Source organism: Vicugna pacos, chromosome 12, assembly GCF_048564905.1.
Source record: "Vicugna pacos chromosome 12, VicPac4, whole genome shotgun sequence".
Classification (NCBI taxonomy): domain Eukaryota; kingdom Metazoa; phylum Chordata; class Mammalia; order Artiodactyla; family Camelidae; genus Vicugna; species Vicugna pacos.
In genome coordinates, this window is record NC_132998.1 from 45,257,602 (window position 1) to 45,274,218 (window position 16,617).

At 32.7% G+C, this 16,617-nt stretch overlaps 1 protein-coding gene across 2 annotated transcripts in view; it reads left to right on the top strand.

Moving 5' to 3' along the window:
* Nucleotides 1–16,617, top strand: part of PPFIA2 (PTPRF interacting protein alpha 2) — a 391,656-nt gene that overhangs the window by 296,729 nt on the left and 78,310 nt on the right. For both annotated transcript variants that reach the window (XM_072973329.1, XM_006197860.4), the window contains exons 9-14: nucleotides 1,988–2,134; nucleotides 3,174–3,308; nucleotides 8,641–8,724; nucleotides 9,165–9,296; nucleotides 10,872–10,934; nucleotides 15,017–15,108. In XM_072973329.1, the coding sequence (XP_072829430.1) occupies nucleotides 1,988–2,134; nucleotides 3,174–3,308; nucleotides 8,641–8,724; nucleotides 9,165–9,296; nucleotides 10,872–10,934; nucleotides 15,017–15,108 (653 nt within the window). The remainder of the gene's footprint in view (nucleotides 1–1,987; nucleotides 2,135–3,173; nucleotides 3,309–8,640; nucleotides 8,725–9,164; nucleotides 9,297–10,871; nucleotides 10,935–15,016; nucleotides 15,109–16,617) is intronic.

The window sequence follows — 16,617 nt, forward strand, 5'->3', positions numbered from 1 at the left end:
TCCAACAGTTTGGTAAAATTTCATAATTTCAGTTCAGTTACGGACATTGGTCAAGCAGATAATTTATCATTCTTACTTTTATTTCCTTTGAACTATCCCTTTTTCTTCTGCCCTCTTCTTTAGATCTGTACCAAATTTTTCATAAGCCTGTTTCATTCTTTTCAGCTAGAGTAATGGGATTTACCTCTCCTACCACCGTGAAAATCCAGGAGAAAAAAGCGACCAAGATCCCTAAAGTGGAAGCAGCATAAAGGCCAGAATACAGATAATGACTAAACTTGAGGGAAGGTAGAACACCTGTTCTGAACTGAAAGATAGAGGTTAAGGATTTGTGTGCATGTGATTAAATTTGTAGATGTTGGTGAGAGAAGATCAGGAAGCTGAAGTCCTGTCCATTCTAATATTTCTGGAAAACTGGAAGTGAATTTATCTGCTCTGTGGGTGTGGCAGGATTGACTCTGGATTCTGGAGGAGAGTAACAAAGAGACTGATTAGGAATAAGTGATCAAATAAATCTGGGTAGTAATATATGGAAGCCACCACTATCTCCTCAATTGCAGGATCCTTATGCAAAGAAGCGTCACACATTATCACTTCTGTAGGTGACTTCTCAACATCTCAAAAATATAGATTACCTACTTATAAATTCCCATGTAAGCTATTAGGAAGATAAAATCATCTCCATGCTATCTATGAATTGTATGGTTTAAATTATTGCTTACAGTCTTATTAATGCCATAATTTTACTCCATTTGCACTGATAGTATTTTTTAAATTGAAGTATAGTTGATTTATAGTGTTGTGTTAATTCCTGCTATACAGCAAAGTGATTCAGTTTTATGTATATAATATGTGTGTGTGTGTGTGTGTATATATATATATATTCTTTTTCAGATTCTTTTTTATTATCAGTTATTGAAAGATATTGATATAGTTCCCTGTGCTATACAGTAGGACCTTGTTGTTTATCTGTTTTGTATATAGTAATTTGTATCTGCTAATCCCAAACTCCTAATTTATCCCTCCACCTTTTTCCACTTCAGTAACTGTTTTCTTTGATTGTGAGTCTATTTCTGTTTAATAATAATAATAATAAATGAGTAAATAAGTTTATTTGTATCATCTTTTAGATTCCACATATAAGTAATATCATATGACATTTGTCTTTCTCAGTCTAATTTAGTATGATAGTCTCTAGGTCCATCCATGTTGCTACAAATGGAAGTATTTCATTCTTTTTTGCGGCTGAGTACTATTCTGTTGTGTATATATACACCACATCTTCGTTATCCAGTCATCTGTCAATGGACATATGGATTGCTTCCATGTCTTGACTATTGTAAATAGTGCTGCTATGAACATTGGGGCATTTGCACTGATAGTTAATTTTCCCCTAGAGAGATGTGTTCATTGAGTTTTCTCAATTCTTTTTTAATTGGAATATATGATATATGTAACAAGAGAAATGTAAGTCGATCAATTTATTTGCAACTATGATTCAAATTTACTTCTTTTTTTGTCTTTGCCTTCTCTTTTAATCATTCAGTTACTCTTACTTATGTGTAAAGATAAGGATACTGATGATATTTGTTATCCTTATTTGAAGATTCCTTTGCAGTTTGGAAATACAGTCACCAATTTTATGGTTTGCAACTCTGCCCATAATTGTATTCACCTCTAATGTGTAATGAGCTAATTTATCTGCCACTTCTTTTCTAAGAATACCAATTCTACAGTGGGCAGTTTCAAAATGTACTCCATTGCATCTCAGAGATAGAAAGCTTTCAGCTAACCCAAGACGTAAGAAGAATTCTGACAGATAAGTTGAGAAAAATGAAATCTTGCATCCCTTCCATGAAAAGAAAGGAATGAATATTTACCTCAAGAAAGCAATAGTTTTTTTAACATCTTACTATTTTATTTAAATAACAAGACAGTATATAAATTGAGAATCTGATTTGATTTTTTTAAATAATTTTAATTGTAGGCCATGGCACAGAAGGAAGATATGGAAGAAAGAATCACGACCCTTGAGAAGCGTTACCTCAGTGCTCAGAGAGAATCTACCTCCATACATGACATGAATGATAAGCTGGAAAATGAGTTAGCAAATAAAGAGGCCATTCTACGGCAGGTTCAGTATCTCTGTCTTGGTTTTGTTCTGGTTCATGTGTGTATTCTCACAATTCTCATAAAACTTGAAATAAATAAAATATGGTATTTCTTGGCAATCAATCATTGTCTAAAATTTAGAATTGAGGTAACTGAATAGATGTGATTTTCAATATGTAATCTAGAAATCTGGCTTAATAATAATAAAAATAATGACTAGTATTTGCTTTGGCTCTAGACATGAAAAAAATGTCTAGATCCAAAGTAAGTACTAGTCATTATTTTTATTATTATTATTATTTCTTATTATTAACCAGAAAGTGTGCTAGACAGTTTAAATGTATTACCTCACTTAAACCCAATCACCACCCATGAAGTAAAGTTATTGTACTGAGGAAACTAAAGTTCAGAGACATGAATACTTTACCAAGGTCACACATATAGTACTTGCCAGAGTCAATAATGGAAGCCCGAGTCTATTCAGATCTAGAGCGGGAGTAGGCAAACTATGGCCCATGTGCCAAAACTATGGCTCTGCTTTATGAATAAAGTTTTATTTTAACATAGTCATACCCATTCATTTAATCATTGTCTGTGACTGCTTTTGTGTTACAACAGTAGAACTGATTAGTTGGAGTAAAGACTATGATATACAAAATCTAAAATATTTACTCTCTGGCCTTTCACAAAAAACACTTGCCAACTTAATCATTGGAGCCTAGACTCTCAATCATTATGCTACATTCCTTCCCCTACTCTAATTAGTGCTATGATTTTCAGTATACTGGTATCATGTTGCATCTGAAGTCTTATTCCATGTATCCAAGTTAACACTCACTATTAACTTCTTTTTTCTGCCATAGGTGAAATGTTTCTTTTAATGTGCTGAATTTTATTAAGGGTTATGTATAAGTAAAAATATATGAAAACACGAGAACAATCATCTCTGCACAGTAGGCATGATAGTAGTAGCTGATTTTAAGTCTAGGATAGTAGCTAATGCCCACAGCCCCTAGTGCCTGGTGACAATTTAAGTGGCTCTTTTTCCATCCCTATTTCAGATGGAAGAGAAGAACAGACAGTTACAAGAGCGTCTTGAGCTGGCTGAACAAAAGTTGCAGCAGACTATGAGAAAAGCTGAGACCTTACCTGAAGTAGAGGCTGAACTGGCTCAGAGAATTGCAGCCCTGACAAAGGTACTGCATTAAAACAATTGGTCAGCCTAGATATACTTATAGAAATAACTAGTAATCAAAATGGAATCTACATTTTCTTTAGACTTTATGAAAATTAATTTTATTAAATCTTATTATATTGGTCTGTTATTTACATGAATTTTTTATATCACACATATGATGAATGATAGATAAATGTGATGATCTCTTTGCCTATCTAAACATTAATAAAAATAAACCATATTTCATGTCTCTATAGTTAATTTTCCATGGTAATATTTGCACGTAAGAATAATCACCAAATATAAACACATGATTATATTCAATATAGATATACTTAAGACATAATAATTTAGTAGGCTTAACTTACATTGTAGTGTATTAGAAATGTAGGCTATATCATAAGCAGTTGATTCCTTTTTAACTGTAACATGAAAAAATTTGTTAGAAATTGGAAGTTAGACCTGTAGAAGTCTAAAGTGCAAAGCCAATAAATAGTCAGAAAGTGGCTTTAATAGTTGCAGTTTCTTCTGAACCGGTTAAAATCAATAATAATCTGAAGAATGTTCAAAATTATCTGCTGTTATGGCCTTTAGATTCTGCAGTTATCTGCATATTTTAGAATTTTGCAACTATTGTAATGTAAAAAATGTTCTTAATTTTCACGGTCAAATGGAAATGTCATTACTTCAAAGTGTATATGCATGTCACTAGAATTAAAGTCCAGATTCTGTCACTAAAACATGTTTGACATTTAATATCAATTAAAAAGTGTGCACTCTTAACTAGATGTTCACACAGTCATTACTGTGTGCTATTTTCCACACCACTGCAGTAAATGGGTCAGATAGATATGTGAACTTCAAGTTATAAATTCTGTCATTAAAGAGTATCCAAAACAATGGATGCAGCTAAATAAAAGTAGGTATACATAGTTGCTTCTCAGAAAAAGTAAATAATTAAAGAGGAACAGTAGACTGATGCCTGTTGGTTAAAATAAGGTAGTTAATCAGGTAGTGAAAAGAAAAACAGTTGACAAAGTAGGAAGCTTTGAAACAGTTGATTGTCTATAGATTATTGGACTAACTAGCTGAATAAAACAGTCTGATTAAGGTGACATTACAATCTGGATCCTTCTATAGTCACAGATTGCGGCATAAACTGCTCTGGCAATTTCAAAAATGTGTGATTTTGAAGATAAAGATAAAATTATCATTTAATTTGAGAAATATTCTAGAAATTATATAAAAGTGCGAATGTATTAGTAGTATTCTATTTTCTTGCAAATACATTTTAAATTACTGTAATATGGATTAAGATGGGTACACTTAGGCTTTATATCTGAGGAACATAAAATACTTTTCTATAAAGAGTTATTGAATTATTTTAGGGGGACTTAGGCAAGTGGCTAGATAATAAAATTAATTTTTGTAATATTTAAGTGTAAAATGGCCATCAATATTGTCATGAGTGAAATACAAGAAAGTCTGGGATCTCTACTCCCAAAACAGAAATTAAAATTCAGCAAAAAATTGCCCCAAATTAACCTCTGATGGATTGAGTATAAAACATATTTTAAAATATAATACATGATGTATGAGGCTTTAAATGAAATATTCCTAAGTATCCTTAATTTAGAATATAACAAAAAAAGCTTGAAATAGGTTCTCATCTGTTTTGCTCTCCATTTTATGCTCTTGAGATCTTATTTTGATATATATATTCACTTATGCATCCAAAATAATTTCTTCAGTTTACTACTACCTAATAATATTTTCCTAAAATTACACTTCTCATAGACTTTTTGCTTTCCTCATTTGTTGGCAGTTTTATCCTTCTTAAAAAGTGTCAAAACTGCTAGAATTCACTCTGCTTGTCCTTTTTACTGCTTTCTCTTCTGACTGGCTCTGTGTCAACAACTCTACTTCAGATAATACAGCTTCTATGTTATTGTCATTTAATTCACAGTACACACTCTTCTGGTGCCGAGATTTTATTCTCAATGTACTCCTGCTTGTAACATTTTATAACATGTGAAGATTAGTCTTTCATTTGTTCTTCCAAGTTTTAATGTTAAGATGATTTTGACCATTTTCTATCTCCTGTTCTCAAGATCTTTAGGGCCTAATTCCAGAACCTGCTTTATTATTTACTGCTTCAAATTCAATTTGTTTTTAATATCTCACTATTATTGATCTTCATAGTCTTTCTGTTTCTTAATATTTTTGACTACTAATTTATGATTTACGCTTAATTTAAACCTAGGCTCCCTTCTCCTGTATTTCGAATGGTATTGTTAACAATCCCTCATGTATTTTATTTAGCCTATATGTATTATTTTCTACTTTTATTATCTGCTACCTATTTTTTTTTCTTCTCGTTGGACTTCCTCTCTTTAATTTTAATTTATTCTCCATTTCCAAACATATTCACACTTTTCTCAAAATCATTTCTGCCTGTAATTTCTTCTAAATCTTTGGCTTGTTTGAAAATCGCCTTGTTACATTAAAGGGTGAAACCGGGATAAGCCCTGTACCCCATCAAGGAATACCAAGTGGTCTTGGGTGACTCTTGTATTTATACCACTTGCTTCAATCGCAGTCTTCATAAGGTTAAGATGGATATCAATCAATAGTAGTTGCAGATTTATCCCAAGTTTGTTTAGAGATGATGTCTGAATTTATTCTTTGATTGCGAAGATTGTCTTTTTCTTCTTCTAGTATGTTTGTGTATGTGTGTGTGTGTGTGTGTGTGTGCACACGTGCTTGTGTGTAGATAGGTGAGTAAAATAGCCCATTTGAGGCTTTTAGAAAGTTAGAAGTATTGAATAATGGCTAGGGATAAAACTAAAAATTTGGCTTTGTTGAGTGTATACACAACTAATAAAGATTTTGGGCTCCCAATCTTATGATTTATGATGTTTGCCTCTTTAGTTAAAATGCATATTCCCTCTGCAAGGACCTAATTCATCTTGAATTCCATAAGGTATTTCATTTATTTTTAGTACCAATAGAAATTATCAACAATAACATAGTGACTTAAACATGACGGAATTCTTATTTAGTCTCTGAAGTGAACTTTCACAATGTCTGGGTGTTTTCAGTAGCTCAGTTGGAATAATTTTAAGGATCTTTGAAGGATCTGCTGACTTTACTTGTATACTTGAAGTAACAGGCTTTGGAAATTGAGATGTTCATGCCTTAGCTACCTTGAATCAGTTACCTGATTAATTTTCATAACACTCACGGCTTGTTAAAATGAACTTTTGAGAGATTATAGATACCTTTATCAATTTAAAATGCATAATTTCAGCAATATTTTGACCCATTTAACTGTATCCTTAGTTGAATTTTAGGTTTTAAGTAATATAAAATTATTTTGTGGCATTTGGGGATGTTGGTAGCGTTCTATGTTGCTTCTACACATTTAGGGAAAGAAATTGGTTATTTGTTATTTCTGCATTATCTTCCCAGTTTATGAAATAAGAATACCAGAAGAAAAATCTTACAAAATGTAAATGTTGGGTTATAATTTGCATAAACACACCAATTAAATATTAAATATTTTATTGACTAAATTGGAATTTGTTGCATAGAATAGTACATATGCATATGAACCAACACATGAATAGGTTACTGTTTCTTTTCAGGTACTGCATCACATATTTATATATAGTCCTATATTTGCATAAAGTAAGTTTCACTGTTTTAGAATAAACTTATAAAATATGATAGAATATGCTCTGGAGTTAAACTTTGTCATCTAGATAAAGGTTATTTTCACTGTTGTAATTATTTAACTTGTAATTATGATTAAAATGTTGATGTAACTTTACATGTAATGTGTGCATAACGTACTAATACAATTCAGCTATCAGCAATGTCACATGTGTTGAACACTCTGCATCTGTGGTAACTGACCGTCACCTCCCAGACATGTAACTAACCTTGGCACTGGGCAGTCACTCACAAAGGCACTGTGCTGCCTGTTTACTTTAGGGCACTATTTTGTCTCCATAGCAACAATCAGTGCACAACAGTTTTGGAGTGCTCCCTAGTGTCACTCAGGAGGGTTCACAAATAGATTCTTGTTCTCATAGCGTTATTGCCACCTTGATAGTTTGAGGGCTTTTAATCATTTTCATTTAAAATTTTGAATTAAGATTGTATCCGAGAATAGGCGCTGAGGTTCTAGACCTACAGCCATAAAGTGTATTCCGAGACCAGAAGTCATTTTGTAAGTTTGCCCCTGTTGCTGAGGAAACTCAATCCTGCTGGAATTGGAGAATACTCGTAATAACCCCGTCACTTAGCTCTTTCTCTGATTTCTACAGAGTTGGGTTTGTAATGAATTTTGTTCCAAATTTATTTCACCTGAGTCCTTGCTTTAGTCTACTCCTCAACATTGAGGTACATTTTCCCCATGATTTGTAAGTAATACGGTAAAAAACAAGTGAACCAAAATACAAAGCTTTAAACAATCTGTCAGAGACATATTCTAGTGTTTGGTTTCCCATAATTCCAGTTATTACATGACTCTTTCAGAGTTGCTTTAATTCATTTGTAGTAGTCTTTCATCGCCAGCCATTACTAACCTTCCATACCTTAGGTTGGTAGCTTTTTATTTGAGCATACCATTGTTTTTCCACTTATTACCATCAACTGCATCATGTTCACCAGGTATCAGTGTAGTTCTTTCTACATAAAATTCTGTCTATTAAAGTATTAAATTTGCTGTCACACTTTTCTTTTAAGCATTCTGTGCTATGTTCTGTTCAGTGTCAGTGTCTTTAGTTCTGATTTTTCAATTTTGTCCCTCTCCTTTTCCTTGACTTGTTAGTCTGATCCAACTTCTTCTACCTCATCTGATGATTATCAATATGTTATGGAAGCTAAACTACAAGAAATGATCTCCATACGTAGGAAGGTAGTCCTACTGGACTTTACTTTCTATTGCTAAATAGAATTCATCTAAGTTTTTTCTTTTCATTTATAAAAATTATGTTACTTTTATTTATTGATAATCGACCATCTGTGCAGTTCAGTGCTTCAGAAGCTTAAGATTGGACAATGGCAGGTTTGTGTTCAAACCATGCACAGTCTGCATGTTACATTTGGCTGATTTCATTGCTCATAAATAACTCCAGTGTTTTGCTGATGCTTGGATGTAACAGGCCTTTGTAGCTGACACATTTCAAGCAATGCTGTTCAGCTGCCTGTTTAAAGAAAGTTTATTTTTGAAAACTACATTTGCGGTTGGTAGTAGCTTGCTTTACATTTTATTTCAGTTTATTTAGAGGAAAAGTGTTAACCATATCTTACATGTCAGGTGCATTCTTCATATTTCTTAACAGGCTGAAGAGAGACATGGAAACATTGAAGAACGTATGAGACATCTTGAAGGTCAACTTGAAGAGAAAAATCAAGAACTTCAAAGAGTATGTATATTAAGAACCATCCATCTCAAGCATCAATTTATGCATTTATATTCTACACATAAGAAATGAATATCTTTCTTTTTTAATCAATTTTTAATATACAGTGGCTAACATTTGTAAATCTCAAACCCCCAAATTTATCCCTTCCGACCCGTTTTCCCCCAGTGACAATAAGATTGTTTACTATGTCTGCGAATCTGTTTCTGTTTTGTAGATGAGTTCATAATGTCCTTTTTTTCTTTAACATCTTTCTTGATTATGCGTTATATTGAAAATGTTATGGATACTCCCTGTGCATTTAAAAAAGAAGTTTTTGCCAATTTAATCAAAACAGACAAAATTAAATCCAACTTTAAACTAGGAAAAACATAAAAACAAAGCCAAATACTTTTAAAAATGATTTTTATGTTCTATTTATTTATTTATGTTTTGAACGTAAGGCTAGGCAAAGAGAGAAAATGAATGAGGAGCACAACAAAAGACTATCCGATACTGTGGACAGACTTCTGACCGAATCCAATGAACGCTTACAGCTACATCTAAAGGAACGAATGGCTGCTCTGGAAGAGAAGGTAAAATGATGGGAAAGCAGCATCACGTGATCATTAGCCATGTCCTTAGTGATATGTTTGTTTTATGCTCAGCTGCAATCAACGTATTGGTCAGATGATCCATTTACTTTCTTTAGTTTAAAAAAAAACCTGATTTAGTCTTAAAAGTGAAAAAATGAACAAATAGTTTCTGTAACAACATGTAAGATCAATTTTTAAGTGAATAAAAATGTTACATAGTATATAAATCTTGCACATTAGCATGATAACAAGATAAGTGTGTTAAAATGTGGCATACTTTTATGATAAAAATATTTTGTTTATATCTCTCACCTGGTATGCAGAAAAAGAAGAGCAAGATAAAAATTAGTGTTTTGGAGAGTGTGGGGAGGCTTGCTTTGAGCCATTCAAATGTTTCAAGTAACTGAATCTGCTACTAGTCTAAAAGCCAAAATGCGAGGGAGTTTATATCACCAATAGAACTAGTGTCAATCCCACCACAGAGTTTAAGAATGTAGTACTTTCAGCTAAACTGTTTCCTAAACAGTACTTCTGGGTAGTCTGCAGTTTCATTCACAATTACGTATGTCTCACTGATAGCTGGTGACTACCAGACTAGCAAGAGTTATGTGAGCTGCTTGCCAATTTCAAAGTATAGTAGAAAATTAGGGACTAAAACCCCGGTGAACAAATCATTTTGGAAATTTAGACTGAATGCCAATCACTGCTTAAGCTAGACATTGCCCCCTGCTCCACAGGAAAAATCAAAATAGAAAAAAATGTTTCATTGAAATGTCAAAGTAGTTTGATTAATTTACCCACTAAGATGTCACATGGCATGCCTTCTTCCCCATTCAACTCCAAATACATGCCAATTACTACTACACTCTGAAGTTTAATTTTACCCTAAAAATTTGAAAAGCATTCAATATTTTAAATCATGCTTTGTTGTACTCTAAGAAAAGTATGAAACTTTTTCCACAGGGATACTTCCATGGCAAGGATTTTAAAAAATACTTATGATGCAAGTTATTTCCACATCATGACATGTAACATTAGTTTTTTAAATAGCTAAAATTTTATTTTTATTTCTCTAATAATTTAACCATTATTAGAAATCACTAATTTTGTATTTGAAATAAAAGTCCAGAAATTGAACTTTTTAAAAATATAATCTTATAATTTCTTCTTTCTTCAGATAATAAAAATGAATTCATCTGAATTCTTTCTCTGTGACAGCTTTGAATAACATTTTGCTTTTTGCTCACTTTTTCTCATTTGAAAAGTAACCTAATTATTTCAAATTTAAAAAGACTGGGAAGAGGCAGACAGAAATAGCTTAAAAGTTAGTATTTATCTTATTTGTCAATCCAAGTGTTTACAAAATAACATTTCCCATTTAAGTTATGTGTTTCTCAAAATGTTAAGGTGTCTTATTTAAAGATTGCATTGAAACTTGGTTTCTATGGAAACCAAAATATAGATGCACCAAGGCAGGAAACAAAGAAGATTCCTGAGTGATAAAACTTAATGTATGCATATAATTATTTTCTGTTTAATTTATTAATTATTTCTCTGGTTTGTTCTTTTCCATAGAATGTTTTAATTCAAGAATCAGAAACTTTCAGAAAGAATCTGGAAGAATCTTTACATGATAAGGTATTATGGAAGCTTATATTTTCCCCACTTTTCGATTTCACAGTGGTGAATGTTTTGTTGTAAAACAAACTTGATAAGAAATAATTTTAGGATGTTATCATTTAAAAATATTTTAACTTTTGTATTATACATACAGAAAAGTGTACATACATAGGGAGAGTTTGACGAAATTTTACAAACCAAACACACTAAAAATTAGTATCCTGGGATTCCCCCTTTTTGTTAGCATATAATCACTACACTTATCCTAAAGGATAATCACTATCTTGACTTCTAACAGAAAAAAAAAATAATTTTGACTTTTTTTGTGCTATATTAAAGTGGAATAAAATTGTATGTACTGTAGTTTGACATATTTTAGCAGAAATGTATTTAAAACCTACTATGTATTAGAATTGTGCTATTTATTTGTGAACATGATTTTAGTTCTAAAGTATCTAAAAAATTGAATTGAGGAAAGAATTTGACACATCTGACAAAGCAATGAGTTGCAGAGTAGCAGATGCCAAGTGTTAAATGAGTGAAGTAGACAGTAAGAATTAGAGGTAGTACAGATAACCATATATTGCTGTTATAAAGAAGGCTTCAGAAAGCTTTAAGGAAAGGTAAGACTTTTGTAAGCCTTTCAGATACAATGCATGTGCCATGATCACAGTTGCTTGGAGTGGGGAGGGAGTGAGTAGTGAGTTTGATATCTTAAATAATAATGGACATAACATTTTAGCTGCAATCAGTTATTCTTAGTAGTAGGATATGTGATAGAATAGGCAGATAAGGACCAGATTATGAAATATTAAAAGCTGTAATTGCTAATGTCATTTCCTCCTTTCTTAGCATGTAAAATTCTTGTTAGCAATTTTGTGATTTCGTTTTGCTCAGCATAGATAAATGAAATAATATATAATCACTAACTTAAGTGACATAAATGTGTATTGAACAAATAATGGAAGGAATAGAAATGAAAAAGGGAGGGAGAGAGGGAGTAATAGAAGGAAGGAAGGGAGTGAAGGAGGGAGGGAGGGAGAGAGATCTGGCAACAGTATGGTGTATGGAAGGTACTGGAAAAGATGAGAGAATAAAGAAAAGAAAGAACAATTGTGCATTTAACCCTATTGAATGATATATATTTTGATGATAATTTTTAAAATAACTATTTAGTCCCATCGTCAGGGTGTACACATCCTTATCCTCTGAAAGATAGTACTACTAGAGAACACAATATAGCACTTAGAATATAGCATCTAATTCTTTCTGACATAGTTCAGAAAGTCTACATGAAGAAGAAGACATTTTATCAGTCTCTTGAAGGCACATAGGATCTTTTTTTTCCCATTTTTTTTTTATTGAAGTATAGTCAGTTTACAATGTTATGTCAGTTTCTGGTGTACAACTTGATACCAACTACTGTATACAAAATAGATAAACAACAAATTTATACCATATAACACAAGGAACTATATTCAATGTCTTGTAGTAACCTATAATGAAAAAGAACATGAAAAGGAATATGTGTATACGTACGTATGACTGACACACATAGGATCTTAACAAATAGAGAAGAGCAGGGCAGAGGAGAAAACCTATGCAGTAGTGCAGAGAAAACAAAAATGGTTGACTTGCTGAATCACTGGAAGTTTGCTGTCACTGGTATGGGTTTAAAGAACCAGGATGTGACCAGATTGTGAATTTTGGACTGGATCCTGTTATGGAATGTTATGTTATCCAAAGCTCTGTGTGCTTCTGGCAAGATCCCTAGAACCCACTCCCCAACCACCTACCCAAGTCTTGTAGCTCCAACAATCTGCCTAAGCAACTGGCCATGCTAATCATTCCATGCTTTGCATCCTTGTTCATGTCAGTCACTAGAGGAAGCAAATCACATGTCACACTCTGAATGTCATCCCATACAGCTGAGCACACTTCCTAATCTAACCACATCTCCTGTAACTCCTCAAATTTCCACTCAGTTTTTAATTCACAATCCATTATTAGCAAAATCCTCTGTATACTCAAAGTCTTCTCTCCATGTGTCTCTTTATGATCTTGATCTCTCAAATTTGAAGTTCCTAGGACCAGCTTTGGAATTCTCTGTGTTCAGTTGCTGGTGATCTCATGGATTTAAATACCATCTATAAATTGAGCACTTCCAAATTTAGATCACCTACTGAGTTCTTTCCCCTGAGGGAGGAGTTCAAAGGGCCAACTCAGGATCTCTATTTGGACACATAGTCATCTCAAATGTAACAAGTCAATCTTCCTAACCTCCTAAACACCACCGCCACCTAACCTAGTCACCACCAGCAGCTGTCTTCTCAGTAAATCACTTCTTTCTCTTAGCTACTCAGGTTAAAAACTTTAGAGCTATTCTTGATCCTTTCCTTTATCTCACACCCCATATCCAATAGCAAATTCTGCTAGTTCTATCTTCAAAATACAACCAGTACCCCTGCCAATCTCCCCATAATACCACTGTTATCCAAGCCATAATTCTCGCGCCTGTTTTTGGAAGAACAGTAATAATTTTATTTCTTCTCTGCCTCCCAATTCCATTAATGAATCCATTTCAAAGCCATCATAATGATCATAAAAATTCTCTGCTCAAAAATCCCCCAGCCATTTCCCATCTCACTCAGAATAAAACCCAGAGACTTTAAAATGGTTTACAAAGTTCTTCCGGACTACCCTTCCCAAACCCTGTACCCATACTTTTCTAAATCCATTCCCTATTAGTCTTTGTCCTTAACCACTTCAATCCAGCCACACCAGCCTCCTTGTCCTTTCCCTCACCAAATATACACTCACTAAGGGGCATTTTTACACCTACTGTCCCTTTTTTCCGATATTCTTTTTCCTAAGGTATTTTTTAACCCCTTCCCTTTCTCTAGGTCTTTGCTCAAATATCACTTTAATGGAGAGACTTTACATGACTCTACCTTCTCCTACCTACCAACCCAAATTGTCTACTGTGTTCTCTACTAGAGTGTAAATTACATGAGGGCAGGAAATTTGTTAGTTCACTACTTTATTTTAAAGCCTAGGACACAAGAGATACTCAGTGCATATTTATGGAAATAATGAGCAAATGGATTAATAAATACAAAAAGGAATTATTGAATAATATAAAGCAAATATGTTATTTGACCATACATGTTCTTGAAAAGGATACATATAGCAGAAGAATATGTGGGGAAAAGAGAGAAGGTAGCAGTTCCTCTGTGGAAGCTGATAAAATAATTCAGGGAAAAGGTAGAATGTGTGTAATATAGGATGACAACAGTAAGAATAAAAAGGGCAGATAAGAGAAACATTGCAAAGGCCACACTGACAAAGAAGTGTGGTGAGAAAAAAAGTATGAGTCAAGTAAAATGTCAAGCCTTGGCCACTGGGAAAGGGGAAAACAACAGCAGTAGAAAATGTCTATAACGTTATCATTTATAGTTAAATGTTTATAACATTATAAAATTTATAATCATAAAAACAAAATTAAATGCTTACATGAACATTTAATTAAGGGCCATCAGATAACCCCTATCTCCATAAATTTACAGACTGAAGGTGATAATCCAATCAGAAGGTTATCAGATGCACAGATAATTGTACCAATATTAAGCAAATGATTTTAACTCATATTAGGTGATGATTTTTCCTCATCCTTTTAGTCCAGTTTTCCCTCTCCTTCACCCATGTGTCCTTCAATCCTTACAGGATAGTAGAAATTCTTCACTTACTATAGAAATAAGACCTTTTCTTTATTATTTATATTGCTATGCTTTCTACTCTGCATTTTGAAATAATGTGTATATAGCTGGTCGTGACCTTAGCTTTCCCATATGTTTGCAAAAATTTAGGTTTGTGAATGTCAGGGAATGTAGATAAATTGATTTCTGCCATTCACATTTTCATTTTGAGGGGAAAATCACATGTATTTTACTATCATGTCTAACAGTCTTTAACAGAATACATTAATCAGTTTTCCATTTTTAAAAAACCATGAAGCTTGGTAGCTTGGTTTATCATAATTAAGTGTTGGTGGTGCTGTTGACATATGCATATCATCTAAGTAACACTTGTTTGATTTTTAGGAAAGATTAGCAGAAGAAATTGAAAAGCTGAGATCTGAACTTGACCAGTTGAAAATGAGAACTGGCTCTTTAATTGAACCCACAATATCAAGGTAACATTAAATTGAAAACTTATCTCTAGTTCACTGAAAATCAATATGACTTTCCTTATGATTTCATATCTCCTCAGATAAATGAGTACCTCCTATTGCTCAGCAAGCATTGCCCTATTTTGGCTCCTTACTGATTTACAGTTCCTACACTTAAAAATAATTCTCCAGTTTAGTAATCCTTTCTTCAAATATGCAACTAAAGTATAAATTATTACCTTTTGTATTCTGCATTTAATTACATGGATGGGCATATATAAAAAAGAGCCTTAAATGAAAAAATAAAACTGTATATAACAAGATTACCTCTCATTCCAGAAAGGAGTATCAGCCATTTTCTCTGCATGCAGAATGTTTTCAGTACTTAACTTTACTGAAGAAATATCATGGATTATGGTCACTTAGCATCTACCTATTTTGTTAAAGTAATTGCGATAAAGAGGGAAGGAGAAATTACACATTAAAAAAACTTCAAGTAAATGTATTTATTCTCATCTACTTTGACTCAATACTTCATCTTAAAAGAAAAAAGTGACAAGACGCTTGTTTACTCTCTAGACAGATCAAACTTGATAATTCATATATAGTTTTGTGTGCTTAAGGTCTCTTTTTAAAACTGGTAAGAAACCCTAGAGGGATTCACTCTTGTGAGTATTTATTTGATAAACAACACAATATCCTCTACCTGAAACTTTTGACCACCACAGACTTCTGGAGGTCCATTTTTCTTGGTCTTATGCTTATCCTAAGAATGTTAGCTCCACAAGAGCTGGAATTTTTGTCTGTTTTGATTACTCTGATCTTAGCACCTGGTATAAAAAAAAACTTGGTATATAGTAAGTATACTCTCAATAGGTATTGTTGAATGAGTGCATGTCTAGTAAAGCATTTTTCAGATACGTAGGTAAAAAATCCTAATTTTAAAAAAATCCTAAAGGTTCTTACATTCTCTTCAATATAAGTATTAATAAAAACAGAATTCAGTATTGTGAGTATTTCCACCTTCAGTTTACTATAAGAAACACAGTTCTGCAGACATTAATACACCCAAGGAACTTTTAAATATGCAGGTCTTTAATTTTGAAAAAAATTTTTCTGAATGTTTTATTATGATTTACATATCTGAACTGATATTATTAATTCAGTGATGTGCCTTTATATCATGATGATGATAATGATGGAGAAAGATAAAATAGCTGATCAAATATCAACAGAGTAAATACAAAGAACTAGTATTATCTAACCAACAAAGGAAATATATTTTAATAGGAAAAAATGGCCATTTCAATGTCTTTTTGACTTTATGTCTTAGAAATACAGAGTTGTAGAAGTGTTGTGTAAAAGTCCATCATTGTAGTGAGTTTTCATGGCAGCTTAACAATGTGATATTTATCTACAATTAAGGATCATCAGGGAAGCTTGGGAACTACATACAAAACAATTATTCTCTGATGTAACAGACTGTAGTAGAAACAACACGACTGAAAATTTAAAGACTGACATTCCTAGGTC